The sequence below is a fragment of the Mustela erminea genome, chromosome 7, assembly GCF_009829155.1.
Source record: "Mustela erminea isolate mMusErm1 chromosome 7, mMusErm1.Pri, whole genome shotgun sequence".
Taxonomy (NCBI): domain Eukaryota; kingdom Metazoa; phylum Chordata; class Mammalia; order Carnivora; family Mustelidae; genus Mustela; species Mustela erminea.
In genome coordinates this window covers 92,181,459-92,209,432 of record NC_045620.1, presented here as the reverse complement: position 1 = coordinate 92,209,432, position 27,974 = coordinate 92,181,459, and the positions used below count along the sequence as shown (strand labels likewise).

At 46.8% G+C, this 27,974-nt stretch overlaps 2 protein-coding genes across 9 annotated transcripts in view; one reads left to right on the top strand and one right to left on the bottom strand.

Annotated features, from left to right (window-relative positions):
- On the bottom strand, nt 1–26,518 carry SEMA4F (ssemaphorin 4F). Of its 8 annotated transcripts, XM_032352555.1 has the most exons (16): nt 26,231–26,518; nt 23,861–24,012; nt 23,159–23,218; nt 22,823–22,921; nt 18,091–18,184; nt 8,409–8,528; nt 8,157–8,308; nt 7,336–7,514; nt 6,973–7,120; nt 6,644–6,866; nt 6,393–6,502; nt 6,121–6,281; nt 2,583–2,641; nt 1,841–2,350; nt 1,763–1,765; nt 1–149 (listed from the first exon to the last, which is right to left on the bottom strand). In XM_032352555.1, exons 1-16 carry the CDS (start codon nt 26,373–26,375, stop codon nt 121–123), a joined length of 2,244 nt encoding a protein of 747 aa, XP_032208446.1. In that variant the 5' UTR covers nt 26,376–26,518; the 3' UTR covers nt 1–120. The 8 variants fall into 8 exon arrangements, with proteins under 8 accessions (XP_032208446.1, XP_032208449.1, XP_032208450.1 ...); XM_032352558.1 differs by adding an exon at nt 24,586–24,636 and having other exon boundaries at nt 1–2,350; nt 26,231–26,314; XM_032352559.1 differs by lacking the exon at nt 26,231–26,518 and adding exons at nt 24,586–24,636; nt 24,743–25,722 and having other exon boundaries at nt 1–2,350.
- The window catches only part of M1AP (meiosis 1 associated protein), a 79,172-nt gene continuing 76,942 nt past the window's right edge, over nt 25,745–27,974 (top strand). Inside the window, exon 1 of the mRNA XM_032352565.1 lies at nt 25,745–25,940. Within this exon, the coding sequence (XP_032208456.1) occupies nt 25,882–25,940 (59 nt within the window). The 5' untranslated portion in view covers nt 25,745–25,881. The remainder of the gene's footprint in view (nt 25,941–27,974) is intronic.

Sequence of the window (27,974 nt, the reverse complement as noted above, 5' to 3'; positions counted from 1 at the left end):
TACTGGTGTAGACACTGCTTTATTGTTTACATGTCTTCCCATTCAATCCTTGCAGCAACCCCGAGGTAGGTATTACTATCCCCACTTTACAGCTGAACAAACCAGTGTTCCTACATTAGATCACTTGCTGAAAATCATACACATATTAGGTAATTCCAAACCCAAGGGGACTCTTTTGAATAGTTCACAGGTTGCTGCCAAGGAGAGTAGAGCCAAAAACTTCAACTGGGAGGGGTTGGATCATTCACTGGAGCTCGGGGGGGTGTGGGGGGAGGTCCCTCACCAGGGATGAACGAGGCACATACACGGGCCAAGACCAGAACCGAGCAGGAGAAGCCTAGAGCAACTGGGAGCTGTGAAGCAGGAAGAGGTCTTTATGTTTGGTAGGAGTTGATAGTATCTTCAAATACACGCAGAGCCCAGCTTCCAAGAACCGGAGAAACAAGAGGGCATCCAGCAGCTGCGAGTCCCAGGGCTGACCACAGGGAACGGGATGGTAGGGCTGGAAGAACTGCCGCTCACTGGCACTCCCTCATCTTGACCACTGGGTGGCGACCTCGAGGCATAGTCCTTTAACTGGTTAAGGCCTTGAGAAGCTGATGAAAACCATACCCACCCACCCCATTCCCCATAAAAATACAGACTCACATGTACCGACAACATTTTGCATACGATTACAGGGAGTCCATGGACCCCAGGTGGAGAACTTCTGACTTAGGGCAAGGGTGTCAACCTGAGTAAAGTCACTGATACAAACCTATTTTTATGCAACTTGTATTTCCTATGACTGTTCCCCTTTTGTTGTCCCTTAATACTTAGAAGGTTGTGAAGTCTTTTTAACGGGAGCCAAAGAGAAAGAACAGCTGTGTGTGGCAGTGGTGGCAGCCGGGAGGCAAAAACAAAGAATGACTGGGTCACGCGTACCACTGTCCCGCCCGCCCAAAAGGTCACTTTGGGAGTTTTTCCACTACTCAAGAGAAGGGTTATAGGTGATGGGGCCCAGGTGGTGGTTTGTTTCTTTTTAGAAAGGAAAGCCATTCCTTCACTGGCTACAGGGTCTGAAGTTCTGCAGGCAATGCCTCATTCCCACCTTTCCCCACCTGCCCCCCCGGGATATACCTGAGCACTGGGTCTGACCCCCAGGGGTACACCTGAGTACCAGCCCAGTCCTGCATGCACATGTGGCCAGGCCTTCCACAAACACCTGCATACTGACACTCACTTTCATGGAAGGACAACTGGGTTGGGGGACATCTCAGGGCAGAGATTTCATCTTGCAACATGGGGATCATGCACTCCCCACAGAGAATCCCATAAACTAAGAGAATGAACAAAGGAACTTAATGCACACTAGCCCCCACCGCCTCTAGCGCTCTTCCTTCCAGCCAGGGCCCACCAGAAGGCAATGTCAAAGCTACGGCCCATTCCCCAACCTCAAACTAACGGGCCCAAGATAGGGAGCCAAGGCTGAAGGAGTTGCAGCGGTTCGGAGGGCAGAAGTGGGAAAAGTCCTGATTCACTGGAGACAGCAGCTCTGATCTCTCATGAGAATCAGGAGATCAAGCACAGGCCTGGCCTCGAGCCCAGCCAGGCCCTGAGAGGGCAGACATGGAAGTCTAAGTGATGATGCAAAGACCAAGAGAACTCATAGCCCATAACCATCTTCCAGGCTCAGTACCCCCAGCATCTCAATGGTCATCCCCCTCCAGTGGTCACCTGTGCACTAGCAGTCACTTGCCCTAGATGGACGTTTCATCACATGTGGCTAGAGGAGCCCCAGTAAGCCGAATGTGGGCTGGGCTCGGACAAGGATCGAGCAGGAAGGGTGGAGGGAAGCCACCAAAGCCACTGCCCCTCTTGGCCAAGGCCAGGGGCAGCCGCTCATCTTCGGGAGAAGGCGAGGGAGGGTCCTGGCTGTAACTTGTGGTCCCAGATGGGGGTGCCCCCAGATCCAAGCCCACCTTGTCTCTAGCCAGAAGCTCCCTCTGTCGCCGTCGCTGCTGACGCCGGCCAATCAGAAGAAGAGTCAGCGATGCTGCAAGAACCCCCAGGAGAAAGCCGGCCAGTCCAGCACCCACTGTGTGGGCCTGACTTGGGGGACCCCGCTGGCTGCCCCACACCAAGCTATAAGCAGCCACCACACGGGCCGCGCCCCCCTCCTGACATTCGCAGGCGTAAGCACCCAGGGCGCCTGGGGTTACTACCACCTCCAGCCCGTCCCGCCGGGGGGGAAGTGCAGTCACCCCACCAGGCTGGTGCCACACACAGGACGCCCATGCCGAACTTGGGGAACATGGCAAGACCACGTGTGCCGCTGTAGCCACAGGAACTTCAAACACTACTGGGCGTTCTGCAGAGAGAGAGCAGAGACACGAAAGGCGGTAATGCTACTGGCTGGGCTGTAACACGGTAAATGATGGCATGGTATCAGACCCAAGAAGGGGCTGTGGGGACAAAGATACAAAGGAGATGCCCAAAGACATCTGGCTGCCATATCTTCCAATTTTTAAAGTGGGTCCCAAATGGACAGCATTCTAGCCCCCTTCACCCACTCCACCCACATTCCCCTAAACCATACAGACCTCCCGGCTCTTTGGGACACAAAGAAGACACATCTGCCGACTCTATGTCTTGGACCAGCCTGTACAGAAGAGAACACTTGGTAAATCCAGTGCCAGCATCCCCTTCTGATTTCCTCAGTACCAATGAACATTCAGTAACAGAATGAAATCACAGCCCCCATCCTCTCATAAATCACTCCTGAAACTATCCGTCAACATTCTCTTAATGTAAAATTTCCCCCCAGTACTCCCTTGACTATTCGTGACACTTGCCAAGTCAATTCTAGACGTATTTCCAGCAGACCACAGAGAATTAAATTTGCAGTAAGTCTGTTGGAAAGGTGTTTGGAGGGCACTTTTTAAAAATGCATACTAGTGTTCCATGAAATGTATTTGGGTATCTGTAACCACAGGATTTCTCTGGGGAAGAAAAAAAAAAAACATAAAAACTACAGTTAACCTGTTTTCTATTAAGAGAGAAAACTTTTCTATAAAAGTTAATCAAAATTCTATGAGGGTCGGGGAGATGACTTTTTGTTTCATAAAGGCTGCTCCTCTCTATGGAGGAAATTTCTCTCTCCAACACCTGCTTCAAACAACACAATCCTGGTACTTCCAGGATATGTGTGGACTGTGCCTGACAGCAAGGCAGATTGCCTACCCCGAATTCCCTGTCACCACTCCCCAGAGGGAGACCTTCCCCAAGCTATCAGTGGAGATCAAGTTCTATCTGAACACACAAAAGCCTCAAGCAAAGATAGACTCCATTTGAGTGTGAATGCCTTCCACATGAATTAAGGTCCCTGAAATGAGCTCCAAGACTGGTATAAATACATTACAGTCTTCTGGGTAAAACCAAGGTCACTTAGTTTGGCTGAGAGTTAGGAACATGGAGAGGCCATATGTGAAGCTATAGCCACGGGAACTCCACAGTTTCTTTTACTCACTTGTATGAATTGAGGTGTGGAGGATAGAGATCATAGAAGTACCAACTCCGTGGGATACCTGGGTGGCTCAGTCAGTTGGGTGTCTGCCTCTTGATATTGGTTCAGGTCATGGTCTCAGGCTCCTAGGATGGAGCCCCACCCACCTCACCTCAGACTCTGCACTCAACAGGGCATCTGCTTCTCTCCTTCTTCCTCTCCCTTTGCCCCTCACCCCTTACATGCACTCTCTCTCTCTCACATAAATTTTTTAAAAATGAATTTAAAAAAAAAAGAAATACCAACTTGGTAATTTCCTATATTACCAAGAAATAAACTAGTGTATAGACATACCTCACACTCCCCAAACATATATATCTTAAGAGGACCCTGAGTACACAGGATATCCAAAAACAACGAAATTCTTATTTTAATAGGTATTAAAACAATAAAGCACTTGCCTTGTTGTAGCATTTAGAAGTTCTCCCAAAAGAAACCACCAGATCAAAGTTCTTAATGAAAAACTGATTCCCAAAAAAAGTCTTTACTTCTAAAATTTTGGTAGCCTTGTGGTTCAGTAATATGTACAAATATATGGTAAATTAACTGGGCTTCAAAATAGGAAATCTCAAAGTAAGTTTGAAAAAAATACTTTCCAAGCAATCAATTAAAAATGTTTCATCAAAGGGAATATCACCAAAAATGTCAAAGACTTAAGAAAGACACCAATTTAAATTGATGGACATTGTCTGGATCCTAACTTAAGCAACTATCTTAAAGTATACGCTGGCTTTGAGAAAACTGGAAAACTGGAACACTGACTGGATGTCTTGTCACATTAAATTTATGGGATAATAATGATAATACGGTTTCATTTTTAATTCCATCTGTGTTAAAGATGTATACTGCCAAATTTATGGATAAAGTGATAAGATGTTCAAGATTTGCTCTAAAACATCAGGGAGTGCGTGAAGGTATTGGTGAAGCAAGGTCAGGAGTTGATAGTTGTGAAGTTGAGCAACAGGTGATAGGAATTCATTGTATTATCCAAATTTTGAATGTTTGAAATCCCTTATAATAAAATGTTTTTTAACAGAGTTCTTGTTGGGGGCAGGGGGCACACCTGGGCGGCTCCGTCGGTTAAGCGCTGACTTCAGCTCAGGTTAGGACGCCAGGGTCCTGGGGTGGAGCCCATGGTGGGCTCTATGCTCACTGGGGCATCTGCTTGTCCTTCTACCCCTCCCTCCACTCATGCTCGCACTCTCTCTCTCAAATAATAAATAAAATATTTTAAAAATTTTAAAAAGAAAAAAATGAGAGCGAGTCCTGACCTGAGGGGGATATATACTGAAATATTTCCGATGGGAATGATGCCAGGGATTTGCTTCAATGTGACATACAATTTTAAGCTGGCTGCTGAGGGGAAAAGAGATGGTCGGATGCCCCAATGGTCGAAGGAGACCAGTGAAGAGACTGCCAGAATAATCCAGTCAAGAAGTGATGGTGGCTTGGACTAGGGTGATAGCGGCAGAGAAGGAGGGGAATGGCTGTGGACTGAGGATATGACAGACGGAGCTAGAGTCAATACAAACTCACGACAGCAAGGGCAATTCTGGCTTGGGTGGAGGTCCCTTTCTTACAGTGATGAAAATCACAGGTAGAGCACATGAAGGAAAGAGGAAACAACAGTGTGTGCTGAGACTCGCTAAGCTTGAGTTGCCTGTGAAGCCTCCCAAGGGACTATCAGGTAGACCGCGAGGCAGGGAATCCCACAGGTCAACTAAAGACACATCAGTGGTGGTCGGCGGCACTCAGTGGTGAAGATAATGGGAATGTGACCACTTCGAGAGTGTGTGGAAGTGTAAGAGGAAGGACTGAACCCCAAGGAATACCAACATTCGGAAGTGGGATGGAAAAGGAATCAGTAAGGGACAGACTGGTGGGGGCGGGAGGAAATATGGGATTACGCAGGGTCACAGAAGGCAAGAGGATCGCAAGGAAGTTCAGAGGGAGCAGTCAAGAGTGCAAACACTTCTGAGAGCTCTTGTAAAGTGAAAACTGAGAAGTGTGTGCAACCTGGAGGTCAGTCTCACAGTCAGGGCAGGTCCAGCAGAGCGGCAAGGATACGGAGGAGGCAGCACCAGACAGTCAGAATGGACTGACAGATGGACACACAAGTGACACAAACAGAAACACACACACACACTGGGCAGCATTAACAGATGAGATACTTTTTTTTTAAGTAGCTCCACTTGGGGATGCTTGGGGATGCTCAGTCAGTTATGCATTTGACTCTTGATTTCAGCTCAGGTCATGATCTCAGGGCTGTGACATCTAGCCCAGCATCGGTCCTGCACTGAGTGTGGAGCCTGCTTGGGATTCTCACTGTCCTTCTCCCTCTGTACCCCAACCTCACCATCTGCCCCCACCTCCAATTCACACTCTCAAAAAAATAGAATAAAATAAAAACGAAGTAGGATCCACACCCAACATGGGGCTTGAACTCCTCACACTGAGATTAAGAATCGCATGCTCTACTGAGGATCCAGGTACCCAGACAGACGAGACAGACACAAACACGTGGATGGGCGGGTGCCCTGGGACAACAGGCAAGAGACCAACGCAGCAACACTCACCCGCCATGCTCGCCAGCATGGGCCACACACGCACCCAGCCGGAGGCTCCAGGCACAGGCAGGGTCTTGGGCCAGAATGCATTCTGAGCAGCTCTGGAGACGGCCACAGTTGGTGGTGTTCACTTGTGTCACCTCGGTTCGGGAGCCCACCAGGAGCCAATTCTACAGAAAGAGAGTGAGGAAGAAGACACCAGCTCTCCCAGACCTTAGAGTAACAAACTGGCTCTGGACTCAGAGGTACCCCCACCACACTCCCCCAAATCTATAACTCACCTGATACAATTTCATACTCTCAACTGGCTGCGGCTCTGGGAATAAGGCCAGATCCTCCAGGACGCTGAGCTGGGCTCCAATCCGCACAGCTCGGTGGAGGTGTCCATCCTCTAGGAAGCAGACAGGTGGCCAGACAGAATGACAGAACCGCCCCTGTGCCTGGCGACACTAACACCTGTACGCGCAGGACCCGCTCTGTGACAGGAGCACGTGTCCCCTGTGTGGGCTCCTCACTGGGCCGTTAAACATACCTGTCCCCAGGTACAGCACATCATACTCTGTCCCTGAGAGGCTGGTCACCCTATGCGCCACAACTCGGAGATAGGCTGTATCTGTAGTGACGAGCAGGGGATGGTCATCGGTTGGAAATACTGGCCGGTCCATGAGAGGGTGGTCCCGGATGAAGGTGAGCACACGATCAGGCAGGGAGAGTGATGAGCCAAACTGCTGGAGCTTCATGTTGTTGGTGAGGCACTAGAGGAAACACAGAACAGGGACAGTTTCCCAGGGGCCAGGAAGCATCTGTGATCCCTGGTCGGGCCCTTTCTCTGTGAAGTGAAGAGACGTCCTACCCCCTCACCTCTCCAGGTCTGGGCTGGGGGACATCGTTGTCCATGACAGGCAGTCCCCTGTTGCAGTCATGTTTCAGCTCTCTGAAGGAACCATTCAGCACTGTCCGAATGTCTTGGGGTTGGAAGGCACAGACAGCAGAGATGGCCGCCCCCTCCCTGTAAGAGTCACAGGTTGGAGGCAGATATTTGGAGGGAACAAGGGAACAGCAACTCACCCCTGACAAATAAGAGGACCCATGAGAAAGGCAAAGGGAGCCATGAAGCCTGCTCCAGGGACAGCCTACCCCCTCTGAAGCAGGCAGCACAGACACTGCACCCATGCCCTATCATCCCCCACCCCGTAACTCTCCCCCACAGTAGGCTCCCCTCACCACTGGGAGGAAAAGATGCCGTAAAAGATGGGGGTCTCCGATCCGTGCTCAGGTCGGAGAATGGCCATGTCCTGCAGGACACTGGAGGCCCGGCCATGCTCAGGGCCTGGACAGAGTAGGTCAGCCTTCAGAAAGGTCGTCCATCTGTGCTGGAGGGTCTTCCGGCCCCCAAGGTCTCCCTGGGGTGACAAGTGCATGGGAAATTCTCTTTAGAAGAACAACATTGTGGGAGGCATGTGGACACCAAGAGAGGTTTCCCTGTCTTCGGGGCAGACACAGACAGATGGGAAGACAGATGCACAGAAAAGCAAGGATGGAGGTACAGAGTACTATAGGGGATAAGGAGATCCAGGGTTGGATGGGGTCACAGTAACAACAGCGGTGATTGAGTTCGTTGCGCAGTTATGAAATACTGCCCTATAAGCTTTCCATGAGCCACCTCATTAAGTCCTCAAAACAACCCTTATAGCTAGAGGTCATTACTATCCTCATTTCACAGGGGAGGTTCAAAGACGCTGAAGGAGCTGCCCAGAGTCACAGAGGCAGGAACTGGTGGAGCCGGGACTTGAACCCAGGACTACCTCTCAAAAGTTCCTGCCTTTGACCTCTCCACCAGTCTACCTCCTGAGGACAGTCTGTCATAAGGGTAATTATAGGGGTGAAAGGCCAGAGCCTTTCCCCACACTCCCCAAGCTCCCAGAAAAGAAGTTGGGACAGAGGAAAGAAGGAGACAGAGGACAGACACAAAGACAGAGGCCCAGAGAGGAAAAGACAGGACAGGCAGAGCAGAAGAGGACAAACAGTTGGAACAGTGGTCTCACCGCACACACACGGGCCACCCGTGGGACCTTAATGCGCTCATACGAGTCAAATGCTCGGGAAGTCTCCGTAAAGAAGAAGTAGATCTCGTCATCTCCGTCTTCATCCCCCCACTCTGCTGGGCTCAAGGCCACGGCTGCAGCAAAGGCTGGGGCTGGGGAGACCAGTGGACTCAGTTACTACAGACACAGCCTGGGGCCACTCGGCCTCAGCCAGCTCTGTCCCCCACCGAGCACCCCTCCCCCTCTCCCCACCGTTAAGCCAGGAGGGCAAGGTCTCTGTCCGAATCCAGTCCTCCGTGCGACCCACAGCCCGGGAGATAATCGGCTCCGTCCCCAGGTAATTTTTCACAGTGGCAGCATAGAGGACGCCCCCTGCAGGGCGACAGGGAGGAGACAGGCTGTCAGAGACCACTGAGGAAGCCCAGGGCTGCAGACACAGCAGCATCTCACTTCCAGTCCACGTAGACACAAAGCGCTCCAGGGTGGGAAAGGCCACCCGTGTTAAGGGAAAACTGCCGGCATGCTGATGTGCAGGAAGGAAGAGGAAGGGCTGCCCTGGTGAGAATCAGGCTTTGTCTGTCTGTTGGCTTGTTTGTTGTCATGGCCGTTTTGGGGCCGCCTCTATTCCATACTGTAGTGATGGCACCGTGACACTCCAGGAAGGGGGCTCGCTTTGCAGCATGCCCGGTCTGACTTCCGCTCTCCCACTCTGGCACATGTCTCAGGGAACTGGTGCTCTTTCTGAATGGGGGTGGACCCTGCTCCGGAACCAGGCACAGCTTTAGGGTGTACCTGCACCCATTGGGGAATTGATCAAAACAGAGGTTCCCGGCCCCCCGGGCCCAGTAACTCTCACCCAGCAGAGTTAGGGGAGGGTCCAAGAACTAAGTTTAAGCTGCCCGAGTTACCCTCATGTGGGTGATTCAGGACCTCCCTTGGAGGAACACCAGCCTGGGGGATTCGTGAACGCTGCACAGGCAGCCAGAGAAAGCAGCGAGGAGGCGGACCCTCTCTCCTGGTACAGTGCAGGAGCACAGGTGCTCCAGGGATGGTGGGGACTGGAGAAGACAGAAATCACAGATCCCCACTAGGAAGGGGAGGTACAGCTCTGTGGGAGGAGTCTAAGGCACCTATAGCCGCCCTATAACACAGACAAGTGCTCACATGCAACTAGGAGACAATAACTCAGGGGTAGTAGGTCGTGAGCCCCAGAGGAGTTCTGAGTCTCCCAGGAATTCTGGAGAGAACAGAGTGGCATTCCTTCACCACCCACTACGTCTGAGCCACTGTGCCATGTGCTGAGCACAACACTGCCTCCAAGAGCTCCCCCTTCGAGTGTGGAAGACAAACGTGGGTTCAGGTATCAGAAGACACTGGGGGAGCACAGAGGAGGACCCAGCTACCTCTAAATGGGGGGGAGCAGCCCCCAACAGGTGACATCTAAGCTGGGTCTGAGGAAGGAGCAATTTGCCAGGGGGCTGGACTTCAGGGGGGAAGGCAAGCAGGTGGGGAAGAGAGGAGCCATGTTCAGGGACGTGGGGTGTTCCCTGTAGTTGCAGCTCTGGTGGAGGCCGGGCGCCTGCTGGGCTAGTGAGCAGAGCTGGAGGTGAAATGTGGGCACCCAAATGTGAAGAGGCTGCTCTGCCACAGGATGTGGACTTTATTCTCCAGGTAAGAGGGAAAACTGCAGATTTTCTTGAAGGAAAGAGTGGCATGACCAGTTCTGGGCTTTAAGAAGATAATGCTAGTTAAGTCCATTCACACACTCCAGGCAAGAGTGGAGGCCGGAATTAAGTAGCAGCAAAAAATGGTGTAAAAAAAAAAAAGGTAAATAAAATAAAAGGGCTCGATTGGGGGGATATTTCTGAGGCCAAATCAATTTAAAAGATTTGAAAGTCAACTGAATATGAAAGGTGAAAGAATGGAATAAAATAATGTCTTTAAGATCTCCAGCCTCTAAGACGGATGACAGCAGAGGGTGATACTCTGAGCAAAGCCAGGAAATGAGAGGAGAGAACCAGAAAAAGCAAGTAGTTGGGATTACCAGATGTGGAGTGTGCTGAGGTTGAACTCCCTTCAGGACATGTGATTGGAGACTCTGGAAGGCCATCAGACAGACGGACCCAGGCAACAGGGCTAGTCAGGGAACTGGGGAGTCAGGCTTAAGCCTGGCCATGAACATGACAGCCAGGGAGAAAGAGGAAGTGAGAAAAAGGTCCCTGGGGATACCACCATTTCAGGGGAGAGGCTACTGAAGACAACGTGGAAAATCAAGTCCGAGAGGCTAGGGAAGCAAGAGAGACTGGTGTGCTGCAAAGCGGTGCAGGGAAGGCCCAGTGCGGGCCGTACGGACTCATGAGTCTGGAAGGAAGGGGGAGAGCAGGGCCACTCTGGGCGAAGCACCAGCATCCTGGGGTCACAGAGGCCTGAGCAAACTTGCTTGTCTCAGGTGCTGGAAAAATAACCACTATTTTAAAAAATACTTCCTACAAAGCTAAAAAGGGTCAGAAAGTCTCTGAGGACAACAGCAGAGGGTTAGAGGGTTGGGAGGTGAGACTATTCTATCCCTGGAGATGGTGAAAAGAATCCAAGTGTTCTGGAGCTCGGAAGGCCTGGCTTTGGACCCTGAATACTTACAAGCAGTATGATCTTGGCAAATAAGCTTCAGGAACCTCCAACCAAGAAGGGAGATAATACCACCCTCCACTCAGAGCCCTGCTGAGGGTTAAATGTGATCCAAACGTAGAGCCCACATAGGGCCTGGCACATGGCCGCCATTCAGTGCGGGTATTGATGCTCTTTGTGAAACCTCAGAGACCACATGCTTGAGTTGTTGCCAGAAGGGGGGCTATAAAATAGCACCCCATTCCCTCCCAGAGTACTTCAGGAAGGACAAAACCAGGTTGAGGGCATGGTCTGACAGCACGCGGAACAGGGAATAAGCCAACCATCTGTACTTCCAAGGCGGGTGGAAAACTGATCCGGGGGCGCCTGGGTGGTTCAGTGGGTTAAGCCTCTGCCTTAGGCTCAGGTCATGGTCTCAGGGTCCTGGGATCAAGCTGAGCATCGGGCTCTCTGCTCAGCAGGGAGCCTGCTTCCCTTCCTCTCTCTGTCTGCCTCTCTGCCTACCTGTGATCTCTGTCTGCCAAATAAATAAATAAAATCTTTTTTTTTAAAAAAGGATGGAGCATGGAAGCTGTGTCATGGACACCTGAGAATGGAGAGAGCTCTGTGGAGGAGACAGTCACGAATATTCAGGAGCATGACTTGGTGCAGGGCGGTGGTAGGGAGTGGCTACAAACAAATATTTTGTCAAGACCCAAAAGCGGGGGGAGGTAAAAGGTCCCAAAAGTTTCTAAGGGATCAACGGGGGGATCAACAGGGGGATTAACGGGGTCAGTCAGGAACTCCGGAGCCCAAAATTGCCAAAGAGCACACTCACTTGGAGGGAAAGAGCAGAAGGTCACTGACCTAAGGGAGAGCAGGAGGGGTCAGACACTCTGGGGGGAAGCAGCAGGGTTCCAGGTAGTCCAGGAGTACCAAGGGGCTTGTAACACATGCACACACACGACCCAAGGAAAAGGAGCAGCAGCCATCACAGTCACAGTTTCAGGAGGACACAGCATCACCACATGTCCTAGATTCTCCAGGACGGTCTCAATCTCAAATATTATGTTGCATTGCTCATATAACAAAATATCACTGTATGTGCGATCATTGGCAGGTTAGTACTGAATGAATCGATTCAGTAAACATTAAAACACACATTTGCTATTGGCAAAAGAGAATGATGCCCGCAGTGCTGAATTCAGTGAAAAAAAAATACATCAGGTATGATATAACCCTATAATTTTAAAAGACACGTATATGTCTGCAGACATAAGAAAGATGGGAAGGAGCGACAGCTCTACAGTGTTAATAACACATTTCTGATTAATGGAATTACAATGACTATTATTTTCTCCTTTCTACATTTTTGTACCCACTGAATGTTTGTTGCAGTTACCGTCTTTCACTTTTATGTCCCTCCAAATTAAGATATATTTCATTTTGGAAATACCAAGGGGAAAAAAAAAAGACTGAAAGAAAGCCACAAGAGATGAATCACAACCAAAGAAACATTACAATCAAAAGTGGGAATACAGCTCTCCTCACCGAAGCCTAAAGCCTGAGACTTAGGCTTCCCAGATGTGTTAGCAACAACACTGACAGCCTCACACACGTCATGGCAGTTTGCACTTCCCTGCACAAGGGAAGGTGCAGGTTTGCACCCCTGCACCTGGGGTTTCAATTTTTCACTCTCTAAAGAAGGTGTAATTAATAGGATTAATCATTCATTAGCTTTAAAAAAAAAAGGATTTTAAACACACCCTGGCCTTCCTTCCTCCACTCCCTTTTCTTCACACAGTCAAAGCTTTCCAAGATAGCTAGCTCCTAGCCTAATAGTCTCCATTTCCTTATCTAAGGATGAGGCCAGCTGGATACTTTTTTTTTTTATAGAACAGCCTACGATGAGGACATAATTAGCTAGTTGGAGATGCAGCATTTATTCTACCTTTTCCTTTGTTGTTCACACAGTATTTCTAACTGTCTTGTATCAGTGTGTGAATGCTAGTCTTGGAGCAAACACGCCCAAATTTAAGAGGTAGGTCTAAGGGGCACCTGGGTGGCTCAGTGGGTTAAAACCTCTTGCCTTCAACTCAGGTCATGATCCCACATCAGGCTCTCTGCTCTGCGGCGAGTCTGCTTCCCCCCCTCACTCTGCCTGCCTCTCTGCCTACCTGTGATCTCTCTCTGTCAAATAAATAAATAGAATCTTTAAAAAAAAAAAAAAAGAAAGAAAGAAAGAAAAAGAGGTAGGTCTGACCCCAAAATGCCAGCAGCACCCAGTATATCAGGAACTTTTGCAGTGCTTCTTGGCAGATGCAATCATCGCAAGATACCATGAGAGCAAACAGAGACGATTAAACACAGGACAGAGTCCCAAAGAGACCTCCTTCCTTCCTCCTGCTCTTCTCAATAAAAGCCCTATCTGTTACAGGATGTTGCTAGGAGAACAGAGGATAATTGACTGCTATCTCTAGCTGGGGTACACGGGAAGGTAGCAGCACTGTGTACTCAGAGGAGGAGACTCTGGTGGTGGAGCAGGTTTGGGGAAGGAGAGTAAGGATGATGAGCTTGGTTGGGGCATGCTGACTTTGAGATCTGTGGGACAACTATGTGAAGATGTCTGGAAAGCAGCTGGAAACATGGTCTATAGCTCCACATAATGTCTGGGAGGCATCAGAATGCAGTGGAAACAAATCTATGAGGCTGGTTGAGACTACAACCACATAGAATGAGAAAAGAACAGGACCCTGAGAGGGGGTCCAAGGAACACCAACCTTGAAAGGATGAGTGGAAGGCAAAGACCCTCCAGAGGAGACAGAAGGAAGTGCCAGTGTTCTTAGGCTAATGTGAACATTACCATCAAATTATCTGCATTTTTCCAAACTGGAACAGTGCAAAAAGAGACACTGAGAAAATGCTAATTTTATCTAAGTGCATTACAAATACATGTCATATTTGAAGACAAGATTTCTAAGGCTTTTTCCTAAATAAATGCCAGTACTAATAAACACATGGAAAGTTGTTCAACCTCACTAATGGAGATGCAAGCAAAAATACATAAAATTGGGCTCTGGAGGAGGTCATAATGGACTGTATTTTTTTTTTAAGATTTTATTTATTTGACAGAGAGAGATCACAAGTAGGCAGAGAGGCAGGCAGAGAGTGGGAGAGGGAAACAGGCTCCCCGCAGAGCAGAGAGCCTGATGCGGGTCTCAATCCTAGGACCCTGGGATCACGACCTGAGCCAAAGGCAACAACTTAACCCACTGAGCCACTCAGGCGCCCAACTGTATGTTTATTAACTGTATTCCCTGGGACTGACAAGGATGCAATGAAAGAGGCCCTCTTGTCAATGCTGGAGGGACTAACTGGAGGGCAATTTGGCCAAATCCATTGAGTACCATAAAAACCTTTACACTCTTTGGCCCAGAAATTCTACTTTCTGGATGGACTCATATGCAATTAATTAGATTTGTGTAAGGGATTTAAATAAACATTTCTGTGAAAAAATTTCCCCTGCAGCAATATTTATAAAAGCAATCATTTATCTTACATTTTGAACATATAATTATATGGGAATAGACTGTGCTAATTCAAGTGATAGGAGAGTATGCAATCACTAAAAATCATGTTTTGAATAATTAATTCTATGAGCAAATGTTCAGTATACAAAATTAAGTGGCATATGTACGATAATGCCAATGTATTACAAATATACACACAGACAAACAAACACAGTAGAAGAAAATACTCAAAAACAGTATTAGTGGCTACCTGGTGATAACTGAATTACAATTGGCTTTTCAGTTCCTTCATTATATATTTCTATATTTTCTCAATTATCCACAATGCACACTGTAATTTTTAAAATTTAAACGAGAAATACTCTGCTATTACACTCTAATAATATTTTCATTACTAAAAGCTCTTCTTTCTATTTCAAAATACCTCTATTATCCTCAAGGACATTTTTATAAATCCTAACTGGGAATTTAAGTTCTAGTTCTTACATAATGTTGTCACTACTATCTATACTGCTATTTTCAAAACAAAGGGGCAGCAGGATATAACAGATCAACACTGAAAGCTCCAACTGAATACTGGTCCTTGGGTCAAGTTTAAAGAAATTTAAATTATAACCCTATAAAGTACCAACTTCAGAAGAAAATGTATAATATTGGTATTGACTGTGATTTGGATCGAAGACAGAAAGAGACATGGAGAAACTAGCCATTCTAAATAGTTAGAAAGTGACTTCTATAGTCATTTCCATCAGTTATCAGATGAAAGGCAACCTAAAAAAAAAAAAAAAGATTTAAAACCCTTTTGAGGGGCGCCCAGGTGGCTCAGTGGGTTAAGCTTCTGCCTTTGGCTCAAGTCATGGTCTCAGGGTCCTGGGATCAAGCCCCGCATCAGGCTCTCTGCTCAGCGGGGAGCCTGCTTCCCTCTCTCTCTCCATCTACCTCTCTACCTACTTGTGATCTCTCTCTCTGTGTCAAATAAATAAATAAAATCCTTTAAAAAAAAAAACCCTTTTGAAAAATGTCTTTCCTTTTTGAAAATGTTCTTTTGTCATACAATGATCTTATTTATGAAAGTTGTGTTCTTAAACCACATGCTAATATGAATTCACCTGCTGACTGGAACACAGAGATTACATGCAGAAGACAGAGTATATATATATTACTGCTTGAAATAAAAAGGTATGTTAATTGATTACCTTAGAGTTTGTAATTAAGAAGTCATTTTGTTGATAAAAAAAATTATGTAGAATCAAGAGACAACCGATAAAACTGATAAATCTTTCTTAATGACCCAATGGCTGGCTCAGAGTTTTGCCAAAGATGCTAGATAAAAAGCCAAGAAAACTAATAACTAAACTGTTTCTATTCAAACATGTATGACTATAAACAAGGTTTCATCAATTTCAACTGCAGGTGCATGATAAAAATGACAAATCTTGTATTTATCAGATTGAGAGTTTATGTTCATTTCCAAAAAGTTTTTGTTATATTATTACTTTCCAAAAAGGGAAGTCATTAACTGTAGGACTAAGTAATTTGTATAACTAGTTTTTAAGACTTTTTCTATAAAGACACAAGGAAGAAAAAAATTTCACTGTTAGATCTTGTGTCTCAATTTTTGTTATTCATAAAATGTAGCCCAAAAGAATGGGTAAAAATTAATTTTACAACAATTAACTGCAAAAGTCAGTAAAGAAACAAAAAATAGTACAATGAATGCTGCTGAGTCAACTGATTAGCTAACTGGGAAAAATAAATTTAGATCTTCACCTCATGCCATTCATCAAAGTAGGTTCCAAACAGATCAAAGAGTTAAACATTTGGGGGAAAAATTTGTAAGAAGAAAAATTTTTATCTGCTCTCTAACTGAAGAAGGATTTAGCTTAAAGACAAACATAACCACAAAGGAAGAGATATAGATCAGAACACATATCCCATCTGATAATTGGCCCAAGAATATGAGTATTCTTGGATTTACCAAATCCAAGAATATATATTTGGATCTATATACAGGTGTGCATATATATATGGATTTACCAAAGAAGAAATAAAAATAAGTACTAAAATATGAAAACTTCCTAATATTAACTTTCCTAATATTCAAAGAAATACAAATTAAAACAAGGTGCCATTTTTTAGCCTCAAATTAGTAAAGATTTTTCAAAGTGACAACAATAGTATTCTAGTGAAATTTATGTGAGAAAAAAACAAAACACTCTCGTTCTGGCTGATTTAGGGTGTAAATTGGTACACTCTTTCTAAAAACTCAATTAGCAACAAATAATGAGTCATAAAATGTTCACACCCTTTGATAGAGTAATCCATTTCCAGGAATCGTGAGATAATCTAAAATGAGGACAAAAACTTATTTACAAAAATGTTCATTACAGTGTTATGGGTATTAGCAAAAACTTGGAGGTAAACTAAATAAACCTGGAAATCAAATAAACTTATATAAGTGACTTGGGACTGCTTCATTAAATTATGGAATGCTCACAGGATGGGTAGCATCATATTATTAAAATTTTTCTTCACAAAAAATTGTTTAATTGGGTGTGCCTGGTTGGCTCAGTCGGTTAAGCATCTGTCTTTGGCTTGGCTCAGGTCATGATCTCAGGGTCCTGGAATCGAGCCCCGCATTGGTTCTCTGCTCAGCGGGGACTCTCTTCTCTCTCTCTCTCTTTCCCTCCCTCCTTCCCTAACCCTCCCCACTGCTCATTCTCTCTCTCAAATAAATAAAATCTTTAAAAAAATTTTTTTAATTGCATAAAAATGCCTATGATACAAAGTTTCATGACAAAACTCAAAATTAAATCCATGTGGCATGACATTTAAAAGTTTTACAATATACACACACTCATAAAATTTCTATTTACCTGTTTGTTTTACACTGTTGCGAGAAAATGGCTAGACTCTCACTGAATTTGAAGGGTGTATGTGGGGGTAGTCTGACCTAAAAGATAGGCTACGTGCCACACAAACAATTCACTTTGTGGTTGCTGCAGGATTATGTATTCTCTAGAAAAGATTTAGGGACCAACTGTGATTGAACCATTGCACACTTGAACTGTATACAGCTTGGTCAAAGGAAGTAAGAACAGGAATTTGTTTAATAGTCATTACCGATTACTGATTCCTCTGAGCAACAAAGGATTGGCCAGCAAAATTTATATGCACAAGTGCATATGCAAGGACACACACACATTTATTTAAAAAGCTAGAAAGAAATATCCCATACTATTGGCAGTGGTTTTCTGAAACCCTGGAACTATGCAAAGCTGGTAGATACCAGACACGCAAATTCCTTCCTCTGGTCAAACTATTCACATTGTCCCAGGGCTCAAGAGCCACGTGTAGCTCGTGGCTACTGTTTTAGACAGCACAGACGTAGAACATTTATATTGTCCCACAAAGTGCTTTTGGACAGCGCTATTCTACAAGATTTCTTAGGTTCTTCTCCGTACTTTTTCTAAATGTATTGCAATATGCATTGTAGTAGATTCCTCATATAAATGGGGTTGGGAGGGACAGCATTATGAGAAAAGAAAATGAGGTTAACAGAGCAAACACTCACACTAGAGGTGCAGAGAATACATACTCTAGAGAAAACCCAGGGGAAGAATCTGGGGAAAAGCAGGAGGGCACAGGCACTGTGGGAAGAATAGGAAAGGCCAGAAAGAGACAGGGGAATAATAGACATTGCAACAAAAGGAAAGAAAGACACAGAAATCCCAACAGCAGGGGTGGGGAAGGAGGCAATTACAGCAAAGAGCCCCAGGTTCTGGGCTCTCCCCACTCACCAGCCATTACAGCTGCTGACCGCTGAGCTGGCTCAAAAGGACATTTCCCCCGGCCATTCTCAAGTCTTTCAACCTGCTGGAAACTGGACACATCCTACAGACCAGAAGGGGGCAATTGGTTTAGGGTCATGGACAGGCTCATAGTGAGAATTACAAAGATGGTCAGATGAAGGAAAAGTTCAATTTCCATTCATCTCCCATTCATCTGCTACCATCCCCATAATTCCCAGTCTGCTGTTCTGATTCACCCACCCATTCCAGCATTTCCCATCTCTGCCATCCCCCTTTTTGCCAGTTTATTCCTCTTCCCGCTATTCCCCTAGTACCAACACCCACATGCCCTGCTGAAGGAATCCCCCAGATGGTCCTAGAAGACACTAAGAGGCCGAGAGGCAGATCTTTCCTCCGAAATGCTGGGATTTGCAACTGGCTGGGGACTATGTGACAGGACAGAGAGGACGAAGGGAAGAGAACAGGCCTCCTGACAGCTGGAGTTCTTAGGAAGGGTAAAGAAGAGTACAGGCTAATATAAGATCATCTGAAGCCCAGAGACTTAGAGAGAAGGGCCTTCCTCCCTCTACTCCTACCCCAAGGATAAAGGACAGGACCAGAGTCAAGGATACATAGAATGGGGGAAGGGAATCTGCAAAGTTAGCGAAGACCTGAAACTCAGGTCAGAATTTGAGGATTTGGCAAGTAACCGCCTTCTTCATTCAGCGACTACAGCAGGACTGACCTGGACAGGAGGCGAAAGATGGAGGAGTCCGCCAGGACTAGCCAGAAATTACCTTACCTGAGCACCAGCACTAAGCCAGCCCTCAAGATAATATCCAAAAATGGAAACCAGGGATGACTTCAACCAGAGACGGGCAGAGAAGTTAATGGTTAGGCTGGTTAGGAATCGAAGTTATGGCATGGAAGAGGCAGACACGACACGTCCAGTTCACTAGAGAGGGCATATGGTGTCACTGGAGCATAATTACACTGATGGTGGATGGAGGAGCCGCACTTAGCCCCTGAGTGTAAGTATACTATGGGCCCATTCTGACCACTTGTCTAGTAACTACCGTCCACAAATATGGTTTTGTTTTACCAAGACAGCCTTGAACAGGGCCTGTTAAAATAAGGTGTGATCTGAGGTCCCCAAAAAGGGAATACTGGCTCAAGAGAGTCTTCCAGAATGAAGGAGCCCACAGGGGCACAAGCAGCCCAGCTGGGAGGCAGTGAGGGCAGCCTAGCCTGAGAAAAGAGATGGATGACAGCTCAGTGAGAGATTACCAAGATGCTTGGGCACTTTGGACAAAGATTTAAAAAACGTGCTGACAGGGTTCTTCTTATCCTGTCCCCAGAAAGGCAGGAGTAAGCTCCTCCTCTCCACACTGCCTAGCCATGCCTGCAATTTACGCCACAGGTTAATATACCTACAGTATCAGTCACTGCCTGGATAAATTTTTGAGCAAGAGACTGACAAAATGGCTCCCCGTTGCCTAGAATACAAACCTGTTAGCCCAAATTACTTCCTTTCTACTGCTCAAAATGAACACTTTCTTCCAACCAGACCTGGATCCCTTGGTATTCCCAGAAAACAAATCACGCTCTCCCATTCCTGTGCCAAAGGCTACCCCCTTACGTTTCACCAAGGATCCCTTTTCTCAGTCCTCATCCTCCTCATCTTTATGGTGCAGCTGGTAATTCTGGCTCACCCCTTCCTTCAAATAGTCTGTCTTCTCTATGAAAGTCTACCACCCTCCCCTATCTAATTGCTGCTTCTCTATCTCCTTTGGTTGTTTCTGTTTTCCTTTCTAGACCCTAACTATGTAAAATCTATCCTTAGTCCTCGTCACATATACTCCAATGACCTCACTCATTCTTACATTTCCAGTTAGACTTTCTGTGCAAATTATTCCTCAAATTCTCTGAAAGTTTCATGCCTTCCAATCTCTGATCTGTGTCTGCACTTGGCAGCTGGACTTCTTCACCCAGATGGCCTATGAGCCCCTTAAAACTTAGGAGGTCAAAACGAGTCCTCATTCAGTTTCCCCAAATGGCATCACTATATTATGTAGGCTTATAATTTTTGAGCAAGTGAGGCTCCTATTAACTAGATAGGTTATGATTACTGTCTCATCAAAGTGACATTTAGTTAGGGTCTGAAGGGGATAAGACCCCTCCACTACAGTCTCTGCTGAAGGCTGGGATTCCTCATTGTATCGTGAGTTGTGCGGAAGCCAAGTCCCTCCAGATGAAAGACAGAGCTAGTCAGGAAGGCTCTCAATGAGCTGTCGGGCTGGAATCCGTCCTTTGGCTTTGGCCAAGAAGAGTTCTTGAGAATAAGAATGCACCTTCCCCAGATGGTTAGGGGGAAAAAAAGAAAAGAAAAGATGGTCCCCGTCACATGAAACAGAACAAATGTCACAAGACACTGAAACCAGATAAGGTGTTCTGTGCTGCAGGCTGGATTAGAAGAACAGGGGCAGAGCGACACATAGCTGGATTTAAATCTTGACTCTGCCTCTGCCAGCTACATATTAGACATGGTGCCTAACTTCTTGGAACTTCTATTCCCTTGCTTGAAAAATGGAGATAAATAATACCTAAATATCACAGTGCAGTGCTAAGTACTAAACTCAGTCTCGAATATGAAGTCCATAGTACCACACCTGGGACAGAGTACATCATCAACGCAACGGAAAGTCTTGTCATTGCTATTGTTAAGTCTAGCATTCTCCTCTGTTAACTGCTAAAATTCCCTCAACAAAGCCAACTAATATCTTTTCCTCCAATGTCCAATGAGCTGTCACTGAATGGCAGCACTCCACATTGTTAGAGCTGGGGGTTGGGGGCGGGGGTCCAGTGCTTGAATTGCCTTTTGCAAGAACTTGCATTTCTCTGAGCAATCAATTCTGAGTGAGTGGTCAAAGCTCGCACGTAATAGTTATACATGGTCTCAAAGTCATCACTCTGGGATGTGAGAGGTTCAGTCCTAGGGATAAGGCAAGAACTTGCTTAAACAGAAAGGAGTTGCCAGGTAGCAGGATCAAACAGTAAAGGCACGAGAGCATTGAGGATGTCTAGAGGGCAGTCTTTGGATATGGCTTGACGAGTTAACACAGCTGATTTCAGGGGCAGGAAGCTGTACCCTATATTCTCCTACAAACACGCTTTGACCAAAGGATGGTTTTTCATTTCAAATACCTGCTAAGTAGGAGAGTTCAGAGAACAAGATCAAAGTCATGGGAGTGCAAAGGCAGACCCTGTGCTTCACTCTGGTTGCTGAATTTTCTCATGAATGGATAGGAGTCCAATCCTGACAGGATGTACAGAAAACATTTTATGTCTATACAATCTAACAACAATTAGGGTCCCCTCAGGGAGCCAAGGAAGAAGAGAAAGCTCTAGGAGACTAACTGAAAGTGATCATGATGTCTCTGAGCCATGGTGCCGGTATTCATACCCACAGGGTCCCCAAGTGTGTGTAAGCCAGAAGAAGACCTATGTGGCAAGGGTAGTTCTACCACTACTTCCCAAGCTTCGTGAAAACTGTAAGAAAACCATACCCTCAACATCACCTGATGGGATATAGAGATTTTCAATACCACCCCGAACTGGAAACCTTCCCAAGATGAGGAAGCTATCCACACCCCAGTGAAGAGTCTTTCATCCACATTACGAAAAGGACACAACCAAAGACCGGCTAACCTCGGGGGCAGCCCAGATGGACTGACTGGGGCAATCAAACATATAAATTACAGCATTCGAAGCCAGAAATACGAGGATCATCTTCAATAAGGAGGGGTTTGGACAAATGCACTGATGAGATCCAGGTGGCAAGGAGTGCTCCAGTTTGCAGAAGGGGTAAGTCAGAATCTACGATTAAGGATCAGGGCCAGGAAAGGGAGTCATTGCACTCCTCCTATTGTTCGTTGGAGCAGAAAGGAAAGCCACTGAATACAAAGAACATGGGAGGCTTTTGACTCATCCTAGGTTCCTGTCACAAGTGTGTGCTGGCAGAGGACCAGTGACTGACTGCTGGATAACTGATGGGAAAAGCTGAGAGTTCAACAACATCAAGACCTTCCTGAGATGCCACCAGTCCCCTTACCTCCAGAAGCCATGACTAGCCTAGAGGTGATCAGGGGTACACATGTCCCAAGCCTGCCTGAGGGTGAGAGTAGAGATGCCTAGGGCTGCAGCAGCAATGAACAGGACCCAGAAGAAAACGTGACTGACAGAGTGCCCACTTTGAAGGCAAGATCCGGGTACTGTATTAGTGGGCAGTGACCTCAGAAGCCATGAGAGCAGAGGGTCACAGCCCACACAGAATGAAGTTGGCAGTGGAAGTGGGAGAAGGGAGTGAGAGAGAGTCACATGCCCTGGGACAAAGAAGCAGGCATGGATTGTGCTGATTAAGAAATGGACCTAAGCTTCCTGGACAAAGTATACACAGAGCAAAGGAAACACGAGTTACTGGCCTCTGAAGTCTCTCCTGGATTTATCCTCTCCGGGGATTAGTTAGCATCCCTAATTCCCTTCACCATCTCTCCTCTCTCTACACTCTGTATACCTTACCTTCTACAGACAACCTCCTCCCGCTCCCATGGCAGACAAAGGCTCCACCCTGTGAAGACATCCCTCACCCCCAACGTGTATCATGCACAAGTGTTGCCTTAAGCATGCCCCCCCTCATGGTCACTCACAGAAGACCCTTCCCATCCTCCCACCCGTCACTCACAATAACCCCGCACTTCGGATCAAAAGCGAAGGTGCCACAAGTGAGGAGGTGAGAGGCATTGGCAATGGCGAGAATCTGGACAAAATTGTGACATTCGTCCTGGGGGTCAGAGATGATTAGAGAGAATTAGAAGCAGCAGGTACAATGAAAGGTAGGGTAGGACAGTTAGAGGCAGCTCTGGGACAGTTAGAGGCAGCTCTGAGATCAGAGATGACTGGTGATGACATGGCGTTAGAGTCCCTGGAGATGGGAGCACTGCAGGGGACAGACACAAGAGTCAGGGGCTGGAACTAGATCTCAACTGACACTCAGGACAGGGACAAGATTCACACCTACCTCCTTCTTGCCTTTTTTCCTGCAGTTCTGTCTGTGGGCTTCAGGCACCATCCAGTCAATCTGAGAAAGAAGTAATTGTTTCTTCCAGATTCTCCCCAAATTCCTCCCAAGTCAGGGTAGGTCAAATAGTTCCACAACCTCCATCAATTTGAGAACTGCAGAGCCCCCCACCCCCATCCCGACCCCGACCACCACCACCACTGATAAGAGCATTGTTTTTTAAACTGGACATCTCCACCCATTAATGAGTAATGAAATCAACTGCTTTTATTTTTAATGAAATAGGATATATCAGAATGAATCACATATAGGGGAGTAGATATTATTTCAAGAAAGGGTTCTTTCAATACACACTTCCTGTCCTGGGTCAAATGCATCAAATATTTCTTACTAAGGGATGGTGAAAAAAGTTTAAAAGCTATTGCCCTAAAGAAAGGTGATTCTGATAATTCCTCTGCCCACAGTGACCTGAAACCTGGTCACTGTGGCCTCCTCCCTTGTCATGAACCTCCCTCATAGCCTCCTCAGCCACCCCACCTCTGCCGTCACCTTTAGCGAAGATAATGAATATTCTTCCTATGTTCAATTTCACCAACACTCTCCCTGTTACATATTTGGTTATTATGAACAGTCCCCCATCAATCCCAAAAAACTATGTATCTAATCACATGCTCTGGGGTCATCCCCACTTTCATCTCTCACCCTGCGGGGTCTCTCCCCTGAGAAGGGCAGGGATAAAGCGAAGATGGTGTCCCGGGCGCCGACATAAAGCGTATGGGAAGCAGGATCCACAAGGAGGACAGAGTAATTATATGTCTGAGGGACAGTGAACCGGGTGAGATAGGAGTCCGCCTCTGGCAGGAAGAGAGGGTGAGAGGGGAGAGTGATATCAGCCATTGCTTCATAAGGGTTGGGTCCACAAGGACACAGCTCAAGAGCTCAATTTCTGTTTTCTTCAAAGTACCATTTATTTAGCAGCCAGGAAGGTGAAAAACAGAGCTTTTCCAGGCCAACCATCAAACCTCCCCAAAGAGAGAGGACTGAGGAGGCCAGAATATTTAGCACACCATGCAGTCAAGTATTTTTCTATAAAAATGGAATGCTTTATTAAAATAACAGCATAAATATTAAGTCTAATTTCTATTCATAGCAATATGATACATAATTTGAAAATTCCTATAGAAGGTGTAAGTACTTCCCTCTCAATTTCTTCTTTTTTTAATTATTACTTATTAGTAACTTCTTTTTACTTAGAAGGGAAACAATTCACTCTTTTCACCAACACTTTAGGAGACTATCCCCTGTCTCTCCCACTGCTCTTGTCCTTCCCAGCCCCACCCCATTTCCACCCAGAGAGGTAAAGGGTAGACAAGAGTGTGTGCTTTGGAAATGGACCAGCCTGTGTTTAATGTGGCTCTGTCACTTACCAGCTGTATGATCTTGAGTAAGTTACTTGCCCTGAGCATCACTTCCCTCACCTGTAAATACCAACAACCAGGCTTGTTGACAGAATTAAGTGAGATAACATATGTGGAAGCAACTGACATGTACTACATGTTTCAAAATGGCTCCTTTCTTTCTTACCTAGGCATGTGCTCCATTTGAGCCAAAGCTAAACTTAGTATCATTTAAAGATGATGACAAATAAGTTAGCATGAATTTACCTTCTTAGCTCACTCTGGGGCCCTTACCCTGCACCAACACAGCTCTACGTGCTATGCCCTCTCAGCCACCCTCAAGACAGAATGGCTCCAAGCCATTCATTCCTAGCTGTGCTGATGTATGGGGCCCCACCCACCCCATCCTCCCACACCCAAATTCATGTCTATGCTGTACCTGGCTATACTCTCATGCTCATTTTAAGTCCTGGAACACCCAAATTCCCTGCATATCCCCAGCTCCATTTCACTCTGCTATCTAGACTTCTCTGAATTTCTGGTTATCAACCCAGCCAGGCAACCTCCATTCTATCTTGTGGCTATTGCTTGAGCACAGACAAATCCCCAGTCTCTGACCACAAGTTTGTCTTCTGGATTCATAGCAACCCTAAATGTCACTAGTCTGAAGTTCAGACTCTACACTACTATTGCCCACTTCTGAGGTTTTGCCAATAGGTTGTCCTTTCAGCTTCACTAGCTCTGTCTGCACAGGAAGCTAACACTCATTGTCCACGGAGAAGAAAACAAGGTCAGTGGCCATGCTCACGCCCACCTCAGCAGAAAGCCATTAAAGTGTGAATCACTCCAATGACCATTTTTAACCTTGTGGCATCCTCTGCCTTCTTCCTCATCTCCTTCCTTTTTTTTTTTTCTCCTTCTGAAGATTTTAGAAATCATTTAAACAGAATTTTAAATCAACTCACTGAACGGTTTCCCAACGTTCAGCGTAGGGAACGAGTAGAGAGCAGGCAATGCTGAGGAGTTAAGAGGGTTACGATGGATCATGGTCCAGAGAATGGGAGTTTTGTCAGAGCTGTGAGAGGCCTGGGAAGTGGGTTAGGGAGAAGAGGGCTACCAGCAGGGCAAAAAGGTTGCAGGCAGATATAAACGATGATAAAGGGAATGGATTTGAGAAGTGAGCAGATGGAAATGCTGAGCTGGAGAAGGATGGGCGGCTTGAATAGAATGACAGACCAATGAGTTTGGCAGAAGAACAGGCGTCAAGCTGGCGTGAGGGATATCGGTGTACGTTTGGGAAGACAGAATAGGGGAGAGGGAACTCAAATGGAGGACCTCAGGAACTCCCCATCCGCTGCCCGGGGCTCAGCGTCCGCGTCTGCCTGGTGAGGGGCTTAACCCTCTTTCGGTTCTGCGAGTAAAGGGCCGCGGGATCCACCGGGGCGTGTCTTGGGAGCCCAAGCGCGAAGCAGGGGAGCTATACGGTGGGGCAGCACCGCGTGGGGGTCCCGCCTTGGTCCTGGCGGGGCGTGGGCGGCGCGGGACGCGGTGCGCTGCGGCGCGGGGCCCCACTGCGCCTGCCCAGGTCCGTAGGCAGAGCAGGTGGGTGCGGGCACCTGCAGGAGGGGCCGGGGCGCGGGGCGAAGGGCTGAGGGCGGGGGCGCCCACGCCTTACCGGAGATAGGAAGCGAGGTCCTGGGCACCGAGCGGGGGACGCGGCCGGATACTGGGCCGGTCAGCACCGCCAGCAGCAGCAGCGGGAAGGGCGAGGCCGGAGGTGGCAGGGAGCCCAGGAGGGGCAGCGTGGCAGAAGCCAGCATCTTTGGCTCCGCCTGGCCGCTGGGTGGGGCGCGTCCTGCCACCTGCGCTCAGAGCCGCGGCTCTGCCGGCCTCGGCCCAACTCGGATCTCCTCGGTCCGGTTCGGCCTGCGTCGGCCAGACAGGAACGCAACCCGGCTCCGCCCCTTCAAGAAAGGACTAATGGTCGGGCCGATTTCCTCCTCCAGCCAATCGGGGTTGGGTGGAGGCGGAGCTAAGGGGCGGAGAAGCCCAACCCAGGTACGGGAGGAGTTAAGCCTAGGTATAGGTGGGAGTTCTGCTTCGGAACTGGGCTGGAGGCGTGGCTCCAGGTCTTCCGTGGCAGGTTTGCTCAGTGGGTTCCAAAAGCTCGTGTACCTGTTATCTGTACCAATAGGGAAAATATGTGTGTAATGCGTACACACACCAAATTTCTCAAAAGCATTATTTTAGCAAGCATTTAACAAATAACTGCAAATAGATAATTGCAATGCAAAGCGATTTAAGTTTGCTATAATAACGTTAAAGAAATGCTCAGAAGATTTAGGTTTTGCCTGAGCGAATCAGGAAGGTTTCACAGAAGTGACATCTAAACTAAGTGTTTAAGGATGAGTAGGCCTTTGAGAGCAAGGGACAAAGACTAATATGGATATATCCGCTTGGGAATCCTACAGACAAGACAAACACGAGCCTGAAAATAATCACTATCTCATCCCAATCCCTCCCTGTTCCTTCTTCAAGTACTTAGTACTCCAATTTATAGCTTTGCAGGTAGTCTTTTCTTTCTCCTCTTTCATCCCCTAGATAATCTTTGGTTATCTAGGCTAAATAACAATGTAACAAATTAACATCAAAATTTAGTGGCTTAAAACAATAAATATTTATTATCTCTGACAGTTTCCCTGTGTCAGGAACTCAACAATAACTTAGCTGAGTTGTCTAGCTCCCAATCTCTCAAGAGATTATAGGCCTGGGATGCCTGGGTGGCTCCATTGGTTAAGCGTCTGCCTTCAGCTCAGGTCATGATCCTGGGGGACTGGGATCCAGTCCTGCCTGGAGCTTCTTGATCAGCAGGGAGCCTGCTTCTCCCTCTGCCTGCCACTTTCCCTGCTTGTGCGCTCTTTCTATCTCTCTCTCTCACTGACAAATAAGTAAATAAAATCTTAAAATTAAAAAAAAAAAAAGAACTGTAGTCCTGATATTGGATGGGGCTACAGTCACATGAATGTTTGACTAGGGCTGGATGATCCACTTCCAGGATGGCTTAATTCCATGCCTGGTAAATTGATAGTGGCTATTGGCAGTAAGTCTCAATTCCTTTCCATATGGACTTCTCCATGGGGTTGTTGGAACGTCCTCAGAATATAGTGTTACTTCTTCTAAGCGAGTGATCCAAAAGGGTGAAAGTCACAATGTATTTTATAGTCTAGTCTCAGAAGTAAAATATAATAACTTATGTCATATTCTGTCATTCCCACAGAACAACTCTGATGCACTATGGGTAAGGACTACACAAAAGTGGAACACAAGAATTGCAGGGGTCCGTCCTGGAGGCTGGCTACCATGTCCACATGTAAGCAGTCATCATGTCCTGTTAATTCTGCTTCATAAATAACTTAAAT

Bases quoted from the DNA above. Each gene is read 5' to 3' on its own strand.
- SEMA4F (XM_032352553.1), bottom strand. From the start codon at position 26,375: ATGCTGGCTTCTGCCACGCTGCCCCTCCTGGGCTCCCTGCCACCTCCG. The intron at 8,309-8,408 runs GTGGGGAGAGGG...TGGTCTCCCCAG, and splicing joins CTTGCCCTCCTGGCTTAACG to CCCCAGCCTTTGCTGCAGCC. The intron at 7,515-8,156 runs GTGAGACCACTG...TTGTCACCCCAG, and splicing joins GGGTGGCCCGTGTGTGTGCG to GGAGACCTTGGGGGCCGGAA.